The sequence below is a fragment of the Sparus aurata genome, chromosome 17, assembly GCF_900880675.1.
Source record: "Sparus aurata chromosome 17, fSpaAur1.1, whole genome shotgun sequence".
Classification (NCBI taxonomy): Eukaryota; Metazoa; Chordata; class Actinopteri; order Spariformes; family Sparidae; genus Sparus; species Sparus aurata.
In genome coordinates, this window is record NC_044203.1 from 4,797,837 (window position 1) to 4,820,595 (window position 22,759).

Below are 22,759 nucleotides of genomic sequence, written 5' to 3' on the forward strand. Positions count from 1 at the left end.
ATATCAACATTACAGCTGTATATATTTACATAGCATTACCACATTTCAAAAGACAGGACCTTGAAAATTTGTTAAAAGGGCACAAACGGCCCACAGTTGGTTAATGGAGCCCACAAGTGTCATGGGTAACACTTTATCAGATATATGGTACTCTTTAATCCGCCTAATGGCACGCTCTACATGGATTCGCAGTCTCGCTATTGCTTGAGTTTTTCGAACTTCGTCTGCAGTGAAATGCCCACTTGGACCTAAAAAAGGAGGGATTACAAGGGAGACCTGTATTTCAGAGAGAAGGTCCTTGATGAGAAAGCCTTTGTCAGCCATGACCATATCTCCTTCTTCAAGCAAAGAAAGTATACCTGATTGTTTGGTAATCTCTTTGTCAGATATGGAACCTGTATACAGGTCACTGACAAAAGTGATTTCACCTGAGGGTGCAATGCCAATCAGACCCTTGAATGTGGTGTTGCCTTTGTAGTGTGAATAAGTCACTGAGTTGAGGACCTTGGAACTGGGCTTCTGAACGTGAATTTCTGTACAATCCAGTATCACCCTAGTACCTGGGAACGTGCATTTAAAACACTCTGGCATAAGCTCATCCACGGTTTTTCTTGTAGGCCAAATTGGAAGTGTTCCCAACATGTAGTACAGAAAGTTGACCCACGTCACACAGATCCTACTAACTGTTGACTGAGAAATGTGGAAACGGGTAGCAAGGTCCTGCTCAGGAAACCCCTGCCTCAACCTGCAGAGAAAAAGAAAAAACTGGTCCATAGTGGACAATTTAGAGGCACTAAAGCCTTGCCGAATTACCTCTAAATTTGCCTGTTTGAGTCGCTGAGCCTGACTCCATCCCACCATATTTTCTGCAGTAGGTTGCAGGGCCAGAAACACAGCTTTAAATGTGGCATAATCTGGGAACCCTGTATAAAATGATATCAGTTTATCATCACCCTTCAAATTTTGCACCACAAACTGTTTTTGTTGAAGCTCTTTTATCAACACTCCTTGCTCACAGATGGTCTTTCGAGCTTCGTAAAGTTGATCTTCAAGTGAGGGAGGCAGTACAGCATATTCGTGGTCTGGGTGTGGAGGGGGCGTCTCTTCACTGGAAATATAAGAGTATAAGAGTACATTGATAGACACATTAGGTCTTTACAAGGATACATGGATATGTGGATTAAAACATGGATTTTAATGTCACCTACCGTGAATTACCAAATAATAGCCGGGTTTCAATTAACCGCAGGGTCCCCTTTACACGCCGGGTGCAGGTGTATATTTTGATAAATAACAGCCGGTTCCAAATAAATGCTGGGTCTGATTTATTTATTTTTTCTAAATCAAGGAAGAAGACGTGTTCACTGACACTGCACGTTTTTCTTTTTCGCCTTTTTCACGTATCATGCTGCTTTCCGTCAGTCAATATCACATCAGCTGCTGCTAGACGTTTCTCTGTCAGCCCCAAGAGAGTGAGAGATAAAACTGAGCTTCAGCGTCTGTCCGAGGAGGACAGCAACAATACCAGGCTGGTGGTGGAGAGAAGGCTAGTGAGGAGCCTGAGATAAACTTGCGGGGATGAGTTACAGCAAACAGGCACGCCACGAGAGAGTGTCCCACAAAATGATCAGGGCGAAACAAATGTCCGCCACCATGAGTGACAGCAGAGATGAGGAGTTACCTGTGAGTGCTGGTTGGCTGAATCATTTCCTCCACCGCAACAACTTCACCTGCACAAGACAACTATTGCCCAGCAGGATGCCGGAGAATTCACAGAGAAGCTGGGGAAATTTGTGACATTTTCATCCCGGATTTTTGAGAGGAAGGAATTAATCGCCTGTCCCAAATAAACGCCTGGTCCCAATTTAACGCCTGGTCTGTTAAAGCCCCTGTACAGACTTTTCATTTAGTGTTGATTTTGGCGGCCCCGCTGGACGAAAGCGGTAGTGTTTTGCCGGAATGAAGACTGAATTTCCCATGAGCTCTAGCGCCCACTGTCGTGAAGACGTTTGTCTGGCCGGCGCGTGTAGATTTGTTTTGGAAACGTCGGAAAGACGATGGGACTTGCTTTGAAAACTTTTTTTTTTTTTTTTTTTTTTAGCAGCTATCTGCAGCGTGCATATGGACAAGGTAATGTGTCTATTTGTATTTCTACTTAATATAATATGCCGCCGGTGAAACAAAGTAATGCTGCTGTTGCGCTGCAATTTCCCAGCTATATATATTACCCACGGTGCTACAGAGCTAGCGTTACAGCAAAGTCACAGTGATTGTGATGGATGTTTTGTTCTAAGTAAGAAACTGAATCATTTATAATGACAGAGGATATTACCGATGCATCGTTGCAGGTCGGCTGGGCTGAAGCATACACACAGCTGAAATGGATGCGTGATCTAAGACGTTTGTTGTCGTTTTCACGAGTGTAGTATCTAGAGCTAATCTAGTGGTAACGTTAGCCAGCTTTGTTGTAACAACATAAATTCATGTATTGCTGTAAACTACGTCCCGCATTACATTTCATAAATGAAATAAAATTTACAAACCTGTCTAGGAGGAATCGGGCGAATTCTGGATCCGACCCTCCCTTCAAGCCCCGCAACTCTCTCCATCTCTGGAAGGAATCGCCAATGTTTATCCGTGTTTTAGCCCTAGCTCGATCGGATTCCCTCTTGGCCTTTCGTTGGTCTTCGGTTCGAATTCTTTTTCTTTTCTTCGTCTCATTATCAGCCATGACAAAAGTTTTAGCTCGGTTAGCACTGGCTAGCGTAGCAACAAAACAGCTATGCCGTATCCTGAATGTTGTCAGTTCCGGTCTGACTGCCGTAAATCGTTTCGTCAGTGGTCCGACCCGACCAAGGCCTTTCAGAGGTATAGAATTAGACTACTTAGAAATAGCGTATCTTCACGCTGATGGGCTCATTTGCTGTTGTAGGTAACAGAGACACATCAGCAGAAACCAGAGACTTTTGCATATCCAGTTAAAAACTCCGTACAGGGGCTTTAAGTGACTGAAACAAATACATGCCCTGGCTATTATTTGGTATTTTACGGTATACTGCAAAACATATGAAATAGCATTTGAATGTTTGTAAAATAATTCACGTTTCATTCATCAACAGCAGCATAACAATGGGCTCAGAGACAGTGTTGTAAGCACATACATGTGTTGCTCAATATCATGTAACCAAATACACCTTTACATACCTCAACACATTCACGACACCATCACCATCAACAGGGTCCGTGGAAACATTACTGGAATTAATCAGTGGAGAAATAATGTCATTACACTGTTAATAAATGCACTACAAACTGGTAGATTCACTCATCTAAACACTACCTTGCAGTTCTAACAACAACTCTCCTCTCTGGTCTGACCGAGCTCCAGGCAAAGACAGTGGGGAGAGCACCTTCTTTCAGCTTGGTGAGGCCATTCTTGGTTTTAACGAGACAGTCTGGTAGGAAATGCTCTGAGCATACCTTTGTGTGTGTTTTTATCTGCACCAATAAAGAAAAAAAACAAGAATCATTGTATTGATCAGACTCGATGTGACTCCTGAGCATCCTCTTTCTAGCTAGCACTAGGGACACTGACGTGTACACTGGTGTTGCCTAGTGATGTAAAATCAGATAACTAGCTGCTAGCTAGTGACTAGAAACTAATACATACAAGTTCACTCAGAATACACTTATATACGAGTGAATATGTGGTGGTAGATTTAATTAACATACTACTAATTTTGGACTAGGCGGTAAATGTAAAGAACCTGACTCTGCTAGTTCTAGCTAGCCTGGTTAGCGATACAAGCTAGTTATGGAGACTGACTCTGAGCACCAACTATCTGAAAACTTACCTTAAAATTACAACCAGGGTCCCTTCTGATGTTTTTAATCCACTCCCGACGTAGTCTCTTTTCCACTGGGAAACGGTGGAAGGTTTGTCCTCTATTTGATTTTTTTCTGTGTGAAGACGTACACCCGGGAACACAACAGTGTGGCGCCATTGCCGATAAGAAATAGCGACTTGAGAATTACCGGAAGTGGTAGGCGTACCCCTCAAGCTCCTTAGAACGTTCGAGGTGAATAAGGCGAATTGTGAGTTTACAATTTGTTGTTTAGCTTATATTTTTGTTCTGATTGAGGAGCTTCTCTCTCTCTTTTTTTTTTTTTGTTAAGCAATAATGATGAAAATAACACAGATAATAGGCTAGTTTTCCCAGGCATTATCAAAAGTATGTAACTCTGTTATAATAAAATGAATAAAAAAACGTATGTGTTTGTTAAAAAAAATATTTATAACTGATAGAATCTCAATTATGTGTAGGGATGTTTTGTCGCTTATGCTGTCGGCATAAGCAGCCCGTTAAAAGAGGACCATCCCAGAAAGTTTTCATTGAGATCCCTTCTGCAATGTACAGAAAAGATGTGCTTGATGCTCATATGGGTTCAGACCACCACGCTGCAGCCTTTCAGGCCCATGCAACTTTGATTAAAGGTTAGATTAAGCCTAATGATTTCATTTAAGTGATATCATTCAGCAATATAGGCCTACAATGATTTTTAATGTAAATGTTTGTTATTGCTGTATTTCGCGTCTCGTCTGTTTAGGGTTTTTTCGGTGGGTACCACCGGGCCTGAAAAAAATTATAGGGGAAACACTGATATCTATACTATAAGTATATGATTTTCCAGGATCGTATTATCATCTCCAAAAAAAAGCTACATGATGTCACTGTGGCAAAATATAATACAAAACATAACTCCAGTAATGTGTGTCTTTTATTAAGGCCAAAGAGATGTGTTGGGTAGTCCTCCAAGCAACCACCAGTCCTCAAATACAGCCTGTGACAGTCTCCTAACCCAGCCAGACGAGACTTTCTCTTCTACATGCATGTATTGGACAGAACGCTGTTAACCTATTTTAATCTTGAATGCAGGTGTCCTGGTTGGGCCAAAATTATGAACATGCAATGGCTGTAAATACTAAATGTATTGAGTCCATCCCAGCGTCTCTGATGGTCTAAAGTTTAACTTGGATATGACAAGTATGCAGCTTACTTCTCTACATAAATTAGCATTAGCATTCAGGAGTGGTACAGTCTAACACAGAACAAACAGGAAAGCTGGTAACAGAGCACAATAATAAACTGCAACATAATTTCACCCAGCAACTACCCCACTACACCCACGGGGTTGTATATAGACTGCAATGAGACAAACATCTTTGATAGCTATATAGAAATATCAGGCTTTGATACATATATGGTTCTGCAGTCAGCAACTAGCATGTTTTTGGGGGGAAACAAAGACATGTAAAGATATTTGTTTTATTTTGAAAAATCTGAACAGTGGCTAATGGGCTATAGTTCCAATGTAAACATTTAATTTCTAATGTAAAAATTATATATTATCTATTGGTCTGTGCACTGACATGATGGCATGGGTTATTGACTGGTGGCAAATGAATGTATGTACATTAGCTCAGGATACACTCATATAGATATTTCAGTGACCTAGCAGCTTGTCAGACAGCAGCAACTATTTTAAAACACAACAGAAAACTCATAAAACAGTTTTAATCATGGACAACAAAATGCAGTATGTATTTAGTGTATTACCAATGCTTAAATGTACTTTCAGTCCCTCTGAATCATAACGCTATTCAACAATTGAAATAGTTCATGGCAAAAAGAGGTCAGAGTAGAATGAAATGATATTTGGTGAAAATTGTCTTTTGAGTGGAGTGTTGTGGATTAAATGTGCCTAGGGTCATTTGCTGCTGCTCTGGTGGTGAACAATAATACCTTGTGATAGCAATCAAAGCTGTGATAACAATAAATGCAAATACTTCATTTGAACGCATCTATGCAGGATCTCTCTTTACTGTATGGCCAGTTAAAGATGTGAACTTGTGGGCTGGACTGTTGTCTGATTGAACTTCTGGTTTGATGCCATTGGTGGTTGTAGCTTTTCTCAGTTTAATATCATGGAATTCAGACTATTTATTAATTGCAAATGTGTTTGAATAAATGTAAGCTGGTTATAATGTTAATTTGATCAATGTGATTAATATGCTGATAATTTCTGTCTGACTAGCTACTGTCTCCCTTCGGATGTCTCCATCCGCAATGTTTGTACATTGATATTACTAACAATATCTCATACCACCATAGGTCAAAAAATCCAAACTACTTCTAAAAAGGGCTACAATGCATACATAACCAGTTGGGTGATGGATGATGAGATTTTTTATATACAGTTCGGTTTCAGTTTGTAAAGTACAATTATATAAGTAAAATTAATAATTGCTGTAGTTTATGGTCTTTGGGCTCAGCTTGTTACTGAAAGTTACTAATCCCCTCTCTTTTGTATATGTACAACAGGAAGTTCTCCTTTGGCAGCAGCACACTTCATGTTATATGTGGACCAGACCATTGTGAGCAGCCAAATCACCGGCTTCAGTGATGCTGTTGTGTTGCTGTTTACTTCCTACTACTGCCTGAACATCTCTTACCCCAGCAGCCCAAGGAGCAACATTGGAGTTCTTGCAAAGGTAAGAAATCATTAGTCAATTTTACACATCAAAACCGATATAAAATGACCAGAAAAATAATAACCCATCCATAATTATCACACTTAAAGCAGACCTGCCAACCTGTACGCATTTTGCGTAACAAGTACGCAATTTGACATCTAAATACGCTGGTACGACTCGCCCCTCTAAACTACGCAAAAAGCTGCGGGCATGTGAGTTCTGTGGCAAATGTGCACGTGCGGTACTCATGTCTGACAACATGATGCAGCAGCGTGGTGAAGCAGTTTCAGCCAATCATTGTGGAAAAGCGGAGAATAACGAGTCTACCGAACCTATAGCGTAACATCCCCGCCCCCCTCCTCCCTGCCTCCTCCTGCCCTCTGCCTCCCTCTCCGTCCCCCTCTCCGTCCTCTGTTCCCCAGGCGCTGCAGTTGCAGCTTAAAAAGATAAACTCTGTGTGTGTGTCAGCGGACCTGCCAGATTTTGGTAAATGTGAACCATTACACATAACGTTACCTTCACTGTGGAAACATTCGAGCCGAAGTCTAAGTGAAAAAAAATAAAAAAAATAAAATTTGCAAGGTGTTTTTTCCTAGCAAAATCTATCAATCATGTTCCCCTAATGACCCCAATGCATCGTCAAAGAAAAAAGAGAAAGAAGAGGCAGCGGTGCATCTGTGTGTGTGTGTGTGTGTGTGTGTGTGTGTGTGTGTGTATTTTAGCCTTTATATACACTACTCACAATAAGTTAGGGATATTGTGAGAGACTCAGTGGATTTCATACATACGGTGTTTGTTTCACTTCAGAGAGTTTTGGGATAGGGAGGCAATTGTATTGGGGTGATAGACACACCTCATTTTGTGTTTTCCATGTAATGGTCTCACTGTGTACAGTAGGGCTGCACAAAAAATCGTTAAAAAATCGCGATCTCGATTCACACATACACGTCATCTTATTTCTACACATAGTGATTCTGAAGCATTTTATATCTCGAGCTGAATCACAAACAAATGCTCCAATTTTCCTCCCGGATTTTTCGAAGCGCCCCCAAACGCAGCACTGCCGCTGCCTCCTCCCTCAACCTGTGGTAAAGCATCTTTACAACACGGGATTCAGCGGAGGAAGCCCGCCTGCAGTTGAGTGTTTGGAAGGAGTGAGTGAGAGACTGTTTTTAGACGGGGCAGCAAGCCGCCAATCTGCCCATCTTTTGGGCAGCTAGGTCCACGGTTTTAGACAGAGGGCGGCAAATTGAGAGTCTGTTTAGGTCCGCCGATTTGCCGCCTCAGAGGGTACACTTATTTCCACCTCGCTTGCTAGATGAGCAACTGGACAGCCGCTGAGATCCGGGAGATGCTAGCTGTTTCGTTGTGTTAGCTTGTTGTTGTAGCGCAAGCTAGAAACGGTCGCTACTTTCTAAGTAAAAGCCCCCCGCTAAGAACCCAGTTCTAAACTACAATGGGGTGCAATGTAAAGCTCATATTTTGAAGACAAATTTGTTGTCAACTGTTCCCAGCCCAACTTCGGGCTTCATGTCACGTCACATGTTTACTCGATGAATATTACGCCTCCGTTTTAGAAAGCCGATCACAGCAGCTATCACATATCACCTAGCCAAAGATACGGCCCCAATAAACACTGTACAACATGAGGGATAAAAGGATTCCCTCTCATCTTGGAGACACATTTTTTTTTTTTTTCTTTTGTAAAAATCATTTCTCATCCAATGATAGAACTTGAACAAAACAAAAAAAAACATTGTAGTATGGCAGAGGCATATGCCTCTGCCATACTACAATGTTTTTTTACTCAGTGCAATAAACATTTTGTGAAAAAATCGTGCCAGAGAATCGTGATCTCAATTCTAAGCAAAACAAATCGTGATTCACATTTTTTCCAGAATCGTGCAGCCCTAGTGTACAGTGTGCCTTACATATTGGGGCCAATACCAAAAAACTAAAAGACAACCATTTTCAATGTGGCATCAATTTCAACATTCTGTGGGTATAAAAAGCTGGTATTGTCAGTAAGTCATTCCAAGTTCATCATTCAAACAGCCATTAACACACAACGTCACTTAACGGACGAGCAGCGCCACCTGGCCATAGCGCGCCTTCGGGTCGGTGGCAGGCAGTCAGATGTTGCTCGTGAACTTGGTGTGTCTCAAAGTGTCATCAGCAGACTTGCATCAAGACACAGAACTACTGGCAGAGTTCGTTACAGACCCAGGAGTGGAGCCCCACGAGTGACAGACCGCAACGATGACCAGTACCTAAGGACCTATGCACTCAGACATCGTTATGCAACTGCCACACAGCTGCAGGCCCAGTTACGAGATGTGAGGGGTACTAGGGTTCCCAGACAAACCATTCGAAACCGACTCCACCGCTTTGGCTTGAATGCCAGACGACCGTTGCAGGTGACTCCACTGACACCAAGACACCGCCTTGAACGTTTGCAGTGGGCACAAGACCATGTGACCTGGACAATGCAGCAGTGGTCTACCGTCCTGTTCACTGATGAGTGTCGGGTCACCTTGCACAGAAATGATGGTCGTCAGCGTTGCTGGAGAAGGCGAGGTGAGCGATACACCGAGGTCAACATGGTCCCCAGGGTTCCCTCTGGTGGAGGAGGTGCAACAGTCTGGGCAAGCATCACCAGTCAGCGCAAAACAGATTTGGTTATTGTAGATGGCTCAGTCACTGCACGTTCTTACCTCAGAGACATCATAGAACCCATCATCATCCCCTAATTCCGCCAGCACACCCCCAACTTTCTGTTCATGGATGATAATGCTCCACCACATCGTGCCAGATTTGTCACAGCTCGACTTCAGGAAGTCGGAGTGCCTCATATGGTATGGCCAGCAATGTCCCCTGACCTGAACCCCAAAGCGCACGTCTGGGACCAGCTGAAGCAGAGACTGGATGATTGTACCCCACCCCCACGTGACCTGGCAGAACTGCGTGTAGCACTTGTGGAGGAGTGGAATGCATTGTATCAGAACAACATCATGAGGCTAGTGAGGAGCATGAGTCGTCGCTGTCAAGCTGTCATTGCGGCAAATGGTGGAAACACCCGCTACTGACATTGTCAGTTTTTGTTATTTGGGGCTATCCTTGTTGTTGTCTAAATTTTTGGGGTAATAATTATTCAACTAATGAAAATGGTGTTTCTTCTCATTCATTATTAGTAATATCAAAGGGAACTTTTACTTATTTCATTAAAATTCAGACCAAATAGGAAAAGCACTCATGTAAATAACGATATCCCTAACTTATTGTGAGTAGTATATATCCATTGCAGATAGAGTAGGCCTGTATATAAGGAGGGATGTGATTATTTATACAGTTTAAACATGTAGCCAACAAATCTTTTGCAGCAAGTTTTGCAACCACTGCCATGGCAGATGAGGGAGACGAAGAGAAGGAGGGACAGGGCAGCAGACCTGCCAAAAAGAAGAGTGTCCATGTAGTGACTGACCGATTATCGGCCATCGATATATCGGGGCCCGATAGAACGGGCCAATTTCTATCGGGGGTTCTATCGTATCGGTGAAATGTTGCGCCGATAGAAAAAAAAGTGTGACAATGACAAAAGCACACGCTGGTGTACTGATTTATTTTGTCCAGTGGGGCGCGCTGAGCTCAGCCAGAGACTCTGGCTCAGCTCACATTTCAGTGAAGTCCCTCCCCCACTCTACACCACGAAACCTCCCGACCACCTGACCAGTCAGCCGATCTGTTTATTTATTTTTATTTATTTATTGAAAGTTCTGCTACATTATTTATTTCATTTTTGTTTGTGTGCCAATCTGCACTTTTTCTAAGCTTGACTGAACAAGTTCAAATGTTAAATGTCATTTAAAAAAAGTCTGTTAAATGTTAAAAGTCTTGAATAAAGAGATTGGTTTAAGAAAGCATCTGTCTGTACTACTGTCACTGTGACTGTACTATTGCATAATCATATCGGTGCAAAATCTATTCACAATCCAAGGCCTGTTTTCATTCCAGCTCAAAAACTCACTATATCGGTTGCATATCGGCTATCGGTGATTGCACCCCCTCTAATATCGGCTATCGTTATCGGGCCAAAAAATCGGTCGGACACTAGGTCCATGTCCCCCAGAAGTTTTTGAATAAATATCAAGAACAGTGGCCATGCTTGCGACCCTCTAAAGTTCCTCATCATGCATTTTGCACAGTGTGCAATTATGATGTCGACATAAGCCACCAGGGAGCTGCAGGTAATATATAAATTAGCCCCAGTGATGTGTGCATATGTGCTGTAAGCCAGTGTAATTATTACATTCTTGAAAACAAAAACACCTATTGCAATATACAAAATAAATTATTACCATTTTAATCAAATACATAATAATTTTTAATTAATTTTGATTAAATAACTATTGAAATAATTCAATGCAGTTAACTTGTGGCTATCAGCTTGTATAAGCACACATATCATATAATGAAAGCAAGTGCAACTTTTTAGTTTTACTGTTCAATATTAACCCTCTGGCCTTGTTCGTTTTTACTATCCTCTCAGCTTGTTTGTGGCCAAAAATGGCCACCAACAGATTGAGTCTGTAATTTTTGGGATTTTGTATGTTTTTTTGCTGCTTTTACTGCATAAAATGTTTAATTAATATCAGTTCTTGTCATAAGTACAAAAAATTAATTCATTTTTGATTTTCTAACCCCTCAAATGCCAATTTGTTTGCACAATGCGCTTGTTGGAAAACTACCACAAAAATGATCACTGCCCATCTTCTCAGTGCTACCGGTTTTTCTTGTATTATCAATAACACAGTCTGAGATATGTAACTGATTAACAACAACATTGATTATTATGCATTGTTATTTTTGTGCAGGGAAGGCACAGTAGATAAAACTCCCTCTCAGCTTGTTCGTGGCCAAAAGTGTCCACCTCTTGTTTACATTTCCAAAATGCTATAAAACTAATATATATATTTAAAAAATTCCACTTTTTTTTTTACCAGTTTTTTAAATTTGCATCAGTCCTTGTCATGAAAACTAAAATTTCATTCAAATTCTGAATTTTAACCCTTTAAATGCCTATTAGATAACATAATGCTGATGATTTGTAAGGGAGAATAGCATTAAATCAGCATGTTTTTACAAAATAATACATGCTACCTGAATTATTGTTTAACCATCATTGCAGCTTAATGTGTGTCAATAATAAGCAGTATGAATGATTTTTATGCTTCATTAGTTTTTTGTGCAGTAACAGAAAAACATAAAAACTCCCTCTTAGCTTGTTCGTGGCCAAAAGTGTCCACCTCATGTTTACATTTCTAAAATGCTATAAAACTAATACATATATAAAAATAATTCCACTTTTTTCCCCCAGTTTTTTAAATTTGCATCAGTCCTGGTCATGAAAACTAAAATTTCATTCAAATTCTGAATTTTAACCCTTTAAATGCCTATTAGATAACATAATTCTGATGATTTATAAGGGAGAATAGCATTAAATCAGCATGATTTTACAAAATAATACATGCTACCTGAATTATTCTTTAACCATCATTGCAGCTTAATGTGTAGCAATAATAAGCAATATCAATGATTTTTATGCTTCATTAGTTTTTTGTGCAGTGGCAGAAAAAACATAAAAACTCCCTCTTAGCTTATGCATGGCCAAAAGTGTCCACCTCCTGTTTGCTTACAAAATGCTATCAGGGTTCGTACGGGTGCTTGAAATCCGTGAAAGTGCTTGAATTTCAATGTTGTGTTTTCAAGGTCTGAAAAGTGCTTGGATTTTAGTTTAGGTGCTTGAAAGTGCTTGACATTATAACTCTGTTTCTTTCACAAAATTGAGATCAGATTTGATAGTTTGCTTATAACAAGGAGAAATAAAATCAGTAAGAGAACCGTATGTGGAGATGTTTCCTCCTGGACTCCGCTGCTCCTCTCTGCGACCTGACGGTGTTATGCTGAGAAGTGCCTGCATGCCGGGATCTGCATGCCGCTCGCAGCATGAGGGGGATGCAGTATTCGGCAGAGCTGGTTTTGAACTTGCCAAGATATGCATCCCTGGCTGTTTAAGACAGACAAACTGCTTTATGTATGGAGTCCATGTTCGTATGAATAAACAGTCTTAATTACAATTTCTGTAACCTCATAACAGTGTTTATTCATATGAACATGGACTCCATACATGTAGCAGTGTATCTGTCTTAAGCAGCCAGGGATGCATATCTTGGCAAGCTCAACTGCAAAAGGTTGAGAACCCCTGGCCTAGTAGCACTAACCTGTTGAGGCAATGATAACTTACCTTGTCATTGCTAGCCTGTGGATGGGGATCTTGCTCACAATTTCTCTAAAAGATGGAGAATCCACTGTTGAAAGTGCCACAGTCTCCTCAGTTCTCGAGGTTCAAGCATTGCAGAACGGGAGAAAGTTTTTGCTGCTTAGTTTTTTCTCCGCTCTCATCCTCAGTTTGCTTTATTTTGGTTATAGCTTAATGTTAGTGTGGAATCACTCTAGATGTTTCATTAAATTACTTAAAAATTGCTATTTCGCGAGGTAGAGAGATCTTTTGGTTTCACACACAAAGTGCATTTAACTATAATGTTCTTCACATCCTTGTCTCTGATGAACTGAAAATAATGAGCGTATGTCCATCTCGTGAACGTAGAGTCCAACTTGTCTGCTGCTGCAGTCGTCTTCTCCTCAATCAATAGTTCTCTTCAATAACAGGAAGTAAACATTTGCGCAGATTTTTCTCCCCTGCATATCTCGCAGTGTTGGCAAATTTGTATAAAAACAACACACCACTTAATTTTGGGTGCAATGTGCGTTACTGAGATTTGTACCGAGGAAAATATTACCTTTTTTTTTTTGTAATGCCTTACATTACTGCGTTACAGCAAAAAGTAATGCATTACAGTAATTGCATTACTTTTGTAACGTGTTACACCCGACACTGCATTTTGAAACATAAAAATGTATGTTAAAAAAGAAAATTACAAGGTGCTCTCAGGCCTCTTTGTCTCGGTGCAAGTGTGCCTGAAGAACACCAAGTGGCTTCCCTCTTTTTTGGATAAAACTTTGTGTTCACCTTTAATTTCTAAACTTTTTGCTGTTATGAAACATAATTTTAGATGTTTTCAGCATAATACAATGTACATAATTGTGATAAAAATTGAAAGAAAAAAAGTATGAATATATATATTCCTGTAGATATGTATTTTACCCCAGCGATAAGGTGCTGAAAAAATGTGAAAATGACCCTTAAAAGTGCTTGAAAAGTGCTTGAATTTGACCTCTAAAAATGTGTACGAACCCTGTCTATTGGATGATTTATCTTTGGCACTGGGATAATAGTGGATGTCTTCCATAATTGGGGCAGGTAACCACTCCCTGCGCACATCTGAAAGAGTACTGTGAACACCTCACTGAGTTGGTCTGCACAGTGACACAAAGTGCGTCCACAGATGCCATCAGGACCAGCTGCCTTCCTGATATTCACCTTTTTGAACAGAGAAGCAACTTTCCTTTCTGCGATGGCAATTCCATTTTCAGGTTTTAAAGACATCCTCAATGTAGAGATCTTGCATAAAAAATCAGACCTTTCAAAACGAGAAAAAAAGGAATTGAAAGCATTGGGCAGGTCAGCATCATTTACACCACTAATAGTTGTGAGCTGCCTGGTTCTGCCAGAGTACTGGTTTATGGATGCCATCTGTTTTATCCCTCGCCAGGCAGCTCTAAGGTCACCACTGCAATACTGTCCCTCTATTTTGTCCCTGTACTGAATTTTGGCTTTCCTTATTTCGTTCCTCACTTCTATGGAGACAGCTTTTTTCTCCAGAGGGTCACCAGTGTAAAAAATCTTTTTCTTCTTATTGATTACAGCTTTGAGTTCTTTAGTCACCCAGGGTTTGTTATTTGGGTACATAACAACAGTTTTAGATGGAATTATAGAGTCTACACAGAAATTGATGTATGATGAAACAGCATCACATAGTTCATTCATATCATCACAACCATCATAGAAACACTGCCAATCCGTGCACTCAAAGCATGCTTGAGGAGAGGTAATGCCGTCGTCAGACCAGCTCTTGACAGTTCTCTCCTTTCTGTCCACACGTCTGAAGGTGGGTTTATATACAAGCATATGGTACACTCCGTTGTGATAAGAAGCTCCCAGTGAGGGCATTGGCATTGATGTGTATGCTCCTTTTACTGTACCATAGCACAGATCGATTATAGTGCTCTTCTGTGTAGTGGAGCAGGTCACATACTGTTCATATGTTTTAAGACCGTGTTCAGTTTGCAACGGTTAAAATCACCAAGAACAAATTTTGGTGCGTCTGGGCAGACAGCATCCAGCCTGCTCATTACGTCAGCGATCAGCTGAGCAGCAGCAGTAGCGTTGGCTCGCAGATGGATGTACACCAATGTGTAAAACAGTTGTTGAAACTCACGCGGCAGATAAAAGGGGCGAAGAGAGATTGTCAACAATTCTAGATCAGTTGTGCATATTCTTTCTCTGACCTTCACTGTATTACAGTACCTCTTGTTGACGTAAAAACACACTCCTCCTCCTCGGCTTTTTCCGGTAATCACTGGAGACCGGTTCAGGTGAATCGGAATTCCGAACCCGCTGAGTGAGAAGTCCTCATCCCGGTCCGAGTCACTGAGCCAAGATTCAGTGAAGGCGAGGAGACAGGTCTCCTTGATTTCTTTCTTGAGCTTGGCCCATACTTCAAGTTCATCTAGCTTGTTCCTGATAGACTGAACATTTGCCAACAAAACTGTAGGGAGTGGGGGTAATTTGCGCCGATCGCTCAGCCTGAGAGTCTTTATTCTCCGCCGCAGACCACCTCTTTTTCCCCTTTTCCTGGTCCTTACGATCGGCTTGCATATCTCCCTCGGGATACTGGCTGATATCTCTCCAGCTGCTGAAGTCCGCAGGGATAGCAGAAACTCCCGGCTCAGAGTAGCCCTCCCCGGTGCGCCATGTTCTGCTCCATGACAGAGAGAGACGCCAAGTAAAAGTAGTAGCGTTGCCGCGCAGGGCACGATGAAAAGTTACCAAATAATGTGTTTTTCTTTAATGAAGTGATATGAGGTCAACGAGGAGGTATTTATAAGCAAAACAATTGAATTCATAGCTTTTTAAGTTATATTCTCTAAAGAGTGCAGAGAGAATTATACTGTAACAACTCATGTATTGTCAGTTATTTATTGGTGCAAATGTGCACAGTGCAACTGAGACAGTATCAAAACGGCAAGTAAAATTCTCCAAAAAGTGCAGAGAATAACAGTGATGTTGAGTCCCCGGGACCCACAGGGGGTGAGTTGAGTGGGTCCCTGGGAAATTCAATGGGTCCCGACTCCCCAGTTAAAAATTTTTCTTTCTTTCTTATAATATTCTATTTCTTAAATTGTATTGGTGGTTGGAAGTGGGTTTGCTGGCGAGGTAGAGCTGGGTGTCATCTGCGTAACAGTGAAAAGTGATGTGATGTTATGTTTGCGGAAGATATTGCCAAGGGGAAGGAGATAAATGATAAAGAGGAGGGGCCCCAGGCGAGAGCCCGGAGGCACACCAGAGGTGACAGGGGAAGGTTGGGATGTGAAGGTTTTGAGCTGGATGAACTGAGTACGGCAGGAGAGATATGATTTGAACCAGTTTAGAGGAGTATGAGTGATACCGAGGGAGGACAGTCTCTTGAGGAGGGTGGTGTGACAGATGGTGTCGAAGGCTGCACTGAGATCGAGGAGGATGAGAATGGAGAGTAAACCAGTATCAGCTGCCATGAGGAGGTCGTTGGTTATTTTTAAGAGTGCAGTTTCTGTGCTATGGAGAGGGCGGAAACCAGACTGGAACTGTTCGTACAGGTTGTTGTTGAATAAATGAGAATGGAGTTGAGTTGCTACTGTTTTTTCAAGAATCTTGGAAATGAAGGGGAGATTAGAGATTGGACGTAGGTTATTGAAGTTTGTGGGATCTGCACCGGGTTTTTTCAAAATTGGGGTAATTGCAGCAGTCTTGAATGGTGTAGGAACAGTTCCAGTGGAGAGAGAGGAGTGGATGATGGCAGAGATGAGAGGGACCAGGGAAGGGAGGCAGGCTTTGACCAGAACCGTGGGGAGAGGGTCTAGCTGACAGGTGGATGGCTTGGACTTGCGGATAAGATCTGAAATTTCTGCAGAGGTGGGGAGCTGGAAGCAGGAGAAAAAGTTGGTAGGAGGAGGAAGTTCGGATATGACATTGAGGGTGGTTTGTGAGCTGAGATGTTGGTGGATCATCTGGATTTTCTGACTGAGGAATGACATGATGGAGTTACAGAAAGCAGTTGAACAGAGGTGAGATGGTAGAGATTCTGGGGCTTGGGTGATATTCTTGTACAGTGAGAATAGTGATTTAGTGTTACCTTTGTTGGAACAGATTATAGCAGTGTAATAATTGGATTTGGTTTGGGTAATGCAGTTCTTGTAATGTAACATATGATTTTTGTAAATGTCTTTGTGAATATGAAGTCCAGTTTTCCTGTATAGCCGCTCGAGTTGTCGTCCTTTAGCTTTCATAAGTCGAAGTTCGGGGGTAAACCAGGGAGCGGAAAGGGAGAAGGAGACAGATCTGGTTTTTAGCGGAGCAAGGGAGTTGAGTATCTGTTGGAGTCCAGTGTTGTAGTGTGAAACCAGCTGTTCGAGGGTGAGTGAGTTCTGAGTGGCCATGAGGGAGTCAATGCTGGAGGAGAGGGAATCTAAGTTAATATCCTTAATATTGCGAAAAGAAATGAGACGGGGGAGCTTGGTAGTGGAGAGAGAGAGTTTTACATTAAATGAGAGGAGGAAGTGGTCGGTTATGGGGAGTTCAACTGCAGTTAGATCGGAAGGGGAAACACCAGAGCAGCAGATTAAGTCCAGAATGTGACCCTTCAGGGCTTGACGCTAAGCTTTTTTCCAAGTAGCACTGTGCTACCATGCTGAAAAATTTAGTAGCACACAACATTTTTTAGTAGCACAATGAAAATTCAGCAGTTTTGGTAAAAACGTCATTTTCAAACAAATAAAGTACTTATTTAGCCTAATCCTAACCCTGTAGACTAATTTTTAATGTTATAACTGGCTCTTTTAAACTGGAAGAATGTCCCTGCTCCAGCAGTCAACATAGTCTGGTCTCCTGACCCTCTTGGAACTAAGCCAACTCTCTACGGCTGGACTTGGGTCATAGCTCTCCAGTGGAGGCCCCTCGAGGCTGATGCGCATCAGGTCCTCTGTTGTGGACACGGCCAGGCTGCTTCGTGTGGAGGTCTTAAAGCTTCACAGCTACAGTTCCCCGGCTGCCTCCCAGTGTCCAACATAACATTTTTTTCTTACTGGCCCGCTTGGCCAGTAGATTCGAGTTTTACTGGCCCCATGTGTAATTATAGTGGCCCAGCCACGAAAAAAATTAAAATAACTGTTTTTCTGGAAAAAAAAAGAACAAAAAAGACTTGTTCCCATTTAATTGTTTGGAGAGTCTTCCCTGCAAAATCAGTATGATCTGGCAGTGGTGGCAAAAAGTAATAGGGGTTTGCGTAATAACAAGTATTAAAATTTCAAAATTGAAATTACAACATATTTAATATTTTGAGATGTATCATTTCTCTCACTCCTATAATTATGTTATCATTTTTCAGGTGATTGATTTTCTGAAAGCACTGTACAAACAGTACCATTAATTATCCCAAAGTGGAGGGATCAGTATACCTGGATCATTTTTTAAAAGGCACCTATAATAACCACACCCTGACATGTAAATGTGACATCTGTCTTGATTCATTTAATTTAACTTAAAATATGGAAAACTGACTGCATAATATATGAATCAGAAACAGAAATGCTTTCCCATTCAAAGTCAAGAATATGCATAATAATAATAATAATAATAATAAACTATATACAGTATATGCTTGTCTTGCGAGTCTAATTTATTTTGAAAAAACATCAAGGAAGAAGACGTGACCACTGACACTGCACGTTTTTCTTTTTCGCATTTTTCACGTGTTGTGCCCAGAAGGATGCCAGAGAATTCACAGAGAAGCTGGAGAAGTTTGTGACATTTTCATCCCGGATTTTTGTGAGGAGGGAATTAAACGCCTGTCCCAAATAAACGCCTGGTCTGATAAGTGATTGAAACAAACGCCCAGCTATTATTGGGTATTTTGCGGTAGTTCCCGCATCATCAGTAGGAGCTGAACAATAAATCTAACACAGCAAGAGAGGCGGGACTTAAGGCAGAACAGCCAATCATCAGCCGGTCAGTCCCAAAGCCGGTGTCATGTTTGAAGCAGCAACAGGAGAGGGAGGGGGAGAGGAGGCAGCTGCAGCGAGCGCAGACACAGAGTAAACAGTAGCAATGATGGTGGGAGTCGGTCCAGAGAGCTGACAAACAGTGGATTCGAAGGAGGTGAAAGCAGGGGTAGGCACCGGCGAGACTTTCCACTTCTCGTGTTGGATTATTGCGAGACCCCCTCCCCAGCCGGTGCCACAGGGTTGACAGGTGTAAGTAAATGCCGGAGGAGTAGATTCGTTGAGTTGGGAGAAGTCGTTGGATTGTTGCCAGGTTTCAGTTAAACAGAAAAAGTCAAACTTATGGTCAGTGATGAGATCCTGGATAAGATGGCCCTTGCTCGTGAGTGAATGGATATTGAGTAAACCGAAGTTGACAGTGGTGCTTTCACAATTGGCAGTGCTACTAGCCGACCGGGGCAGAGAGGCTAGGACACTGTGGTCAACGGCCCGGCCAGTGTTGCGTGAAGGGGGACGGGAGTTGGACCAGATGGATTTTATGGGCTGAGTGGGAGGGACGGGGGCGCTAGAGAGCTGGACTGTGCTTTGTACTGCTGCTGGCATGGGGTGAGGAAGAATGTCAAAGGAGGGGGTGTGTGGTGTAAATAGTCAGTCACGTGGAGCATTATGTACGGAATATTGGATATTGGCTGCAAGCATGCGAGCACCTGTGGTGCTAGGATGGATGCCATCGGATTTAAAAAAGGAGGGGCGGTTCCAGAAGAGATTAAAATTGTCCGTAAAGTTAAGACCTCGGATGTAGCAGGCAGGTTTGAGCCAGGTGTTGAGCATTAATAATCTGGAGAAGCGCACGTCGCCGCGACCAAATGTGGAAATGGGGCCAGAAATAAAAACAGATTTTCCACAAGTGCGAAGGAAGTCCAGGAGGGAGATAAAAGCACATTTTGTCAGTTCAGAGGCACCCCGAGCCATGTCGTTGGTCCCTACGTGCATAACTAGTCGGGTAATGGAGGACGGGAGAGACTGCAGCAGCCGAGGAAGTTTTTCCAGGATATCCAGGACTGTGGCACCGGGGAGACAACAGGTGGTGGCGTTGAAAAAGCGGATATTTTGTGTAATGGAGTCCCCAATGATCAGGGTGGTTGGTGGAAAGAGTGGGCGAGGATTAGGTTGAGCCGGGAGGGATGGTGGTGATCCAGCGTCTGGGGCGTGTGCTGACGGCAGGATCGGTGACTGTGCCCGGCAGGACAGGTGTTGCGGTGGGTCGGCCGCCCCGGCCCCAGGAGGAAGAGAGTCCGCCAGCGACGTCGGGTGGCGCACGCCTTCAGAGCGTCGGAGAACGGCTTCCTTCAGGAATTTGCGGCGAGAAGTAGAGATGGTTGTCCTGGAAGACAGCTGGCGATCCGTGACCGAAACACAGGGGCTCCGGGCACCGGCGGGTAACGGCGGGGAAGAGCTAGCCTCGGGGGAGCTAACCTCCCTCACCGCAAGTGTAGGGCCAGCCATCCTGGACGTGGAGCCGCCCGAGACCGAGTCCGGAGCACCAGCGGTCGCAGGCGGAGAGGGGCCAGCGGCTCCCTGAAGCAGGCAGCCCCCGGAGCCAGGAGCCGTACGACCGCCAGCAGCCGTGTGTAGAGAGCAGGTGGCGGGGCCTCCCGGGACCGGGCGGAGATCTGGATTGTCGGCCAGGGCGTCAAAGCGGTTGGAGAGGCTCAGGCGAGGAGGAGAGACAGTCGTATCCTGGGCTCCCTTTCGGCCGCGGATCACAACTTCAGCCCAGGATGACTGGAGGCTGGGGGTTGAGGAAGTGAAAGGCCGCAGACAGGTGGAGGTATCCCATGGAGCAGTATCCTGGAGGGCCGCTTTGAGTGAGACTATTTGCATGGATTGTTCATGGGCAATGTCCAGACAGGAGGTCAACAGGGCCTGTTTCTTCTGCAACTCCTGGGAGAGTCGACGGATGTCGTCTTTGAGGTCAGATATTTGTTTATTTGCTTTTATGAGGGTGGTGTTGTCGGAAGCCATGGCTGTCAAGTAGCTAGCTTCTTGCTACAGCGTTCTGTCATGGAGTACATCAGCTCACTGCCAGTTGCAGCTTCTTATCTTGATCTGCAGTCTTTGTTAATTTTTTGTCATGACTGTTATTATTAGTACTTACATTATCAAAAATCACAGTTACATGTCAGGATGTGGTTATTATAGACAGATTAAATATTTAACTGTCATATGTCATCACAGTAACAGCATTCCATACATTAGCAGCTGTAAACACATAAAAACATTATAAAACATATCATGTGGTTTGGTGTCGACCTGGTTACTGAACGTATCAGGAGTAATCAACGTTTACAATCATCAGAGAACGTTACAGACATTGTGCTTGGTTGCTGTCCGTTTCCAGAGAATTCACAGAGAAGCTGGAGAAGTTTGTGACGTTTTCATCCCGGATTTTTGTGAGGAGGGAATTAAACGCCTGTCCCAAATAAACGCCTTGCCGGTAAATGGTTGAGACAAATACACGCCCGGCTATTATTTGGTATTTTACGGTAGATCCCGCCTCATCAGCACGAGCTGAACAATAAATCTAACACAGCAAGAGAGGCGGGACTTAAGGCAGAACAGCCAATCATCAGCCGGTCAGTCCTAAAGCCGGTGTCATGTTTGAAGCAGCAACAGGAGAGGGAGGAGGAGAGGAGGCAGCTGCAGCGAGAGCAAACTTAGAGCGGCCGGCGAAAGTGACTCCGGCCGCAGTAAGGCGTTTGTGCAAAACTGCAGAAAAAGTGTGGGTGTTCAACCCTCTCACCGGGAAAAGTATGGGTGTTAAAACACACACATCCCTCTCGGGTGCGACGCCCCTGGTTGAAATGAAATCAGCGGTGACGGGCTTGTTGTTTTGGTAGCGGCTAAATTAGCATGTCGCGATACTTTGTACAGGGGATCACGTCTGCGCCGAGTAGATGCGCAGAGGGTTGAAACAGCGCTTGTCCGGTCTGCTAACAACAAGGGTTCTTTTGCCAGTTACTGTGATTAAACATGAGTTGTTTAATGTTCACAATGTATCGTTTTTCATGGGAAAAATTAGGTGCTCCGGGACGCATGGATAATTAGTTTAGTGCGTCCTTTCAGATTTTAATGCGTCAGGGATGCAGGACGTGTACCTAGCAACATTACTGGAATAATACTGTAACAAGTAGGCTACTGACAACAGACTTAAACTCATTTGGCCTGTGTTATAACATAGAACATTCATACAACAGGCAGGCTTCACAGAATGTGCTTGAATTTTATGCCAATGCGATTTACTGTTTCACTAAATTATCTCGTTTGAAATTCGCATTGCCTGTGACAAAAGCGGGCTTTCCAGCTGCTTGCTTCTGTGCTTTGCAGTACTTATAATATATTCTTTTTTCGTAAAGGAGCCACGGGAATGTTTTCTGCCAGTCAGCATTAGAGATGCACTGATCGATCGGCAACCGATCGCAATCGGCCGATAATGCCCCTATCGGTTTTGATCGGAGTTCTCAAAATAGATCACATCAGGCCGATCATATGACGTTTAAGTATAAAGACAGTGCATTAACTGCATGCAGGGAGGGAATTTCATGGCCGCCGTTGCCCCGCGCCACAGTGGCCTCTGTGCCCCTGGCCCGGGCAGCGTAGCGGGCTTGCCCTGAATTACAGCCACCTGAGTGCACAGTAGTCACTCACAGTAACTTCAGTGAGTTCGCGGTTCGCGCAGGTGGAGTCTCATCATCACGATGATCTCACGTGAAAGCCTCTCAAACAGCAGCAGCGACGTCTCAAAACAGAAGAACGAAACTTACAGCACAGCGAGTGAGCTCAGCGTAACGATGATACGTAACTGACTTATGTGGTAGGATTTAGTCCGGTAAAGTTGGAAATATATTCACAGATTCGAACTTCCCGGATCAATAACTCATAAGTGCAGCC

At 43.1% G+C, this 22,759-nt stretch overlaps 1 protein-coding gene and 1 long non-coding RNA gene across 4 annotated transcripts in view; one reads left to right on the plus strand and one right to left on the minus strand.

The window, feature by feature from the left end:
• The window catches only part of LOC115567474 (uncharacterized), a 51,284-nt gene that overhangs the window by 9,021 nt on the left and 19,504 nt on the right, over positions 1 to 22,759 (plus strand). For all 3 annotated transcript variants that reach the window (XM_030394126.1, XM_030394124.1, XM_030394125.1), the window contains one exon: positions 6,384 to 6,553. In XM_030394126.1, the coding sequence (XP_030249986.1) occupies positions 6,384 to 6,553 (170 nt within the window). The remainder of the gene's footprint in view (positions 1 to 6,383; positions 6,554 to 22,759) is intronic.
• On the minus strand, positions 759 to 3,757 carry LOC115567489 (uncharacterized). The gene is made up of 3 exons (XR_003981205.1): positions 3,341 to 3,757; positions 3,205 to 3,255; positions 759 to 1,108 (listed from the first exon to the last, which is right to left on the minus strand). It is a non-coding gene; the product is annotated as an uncharacterized LOC115567489 (long non-coding RNA).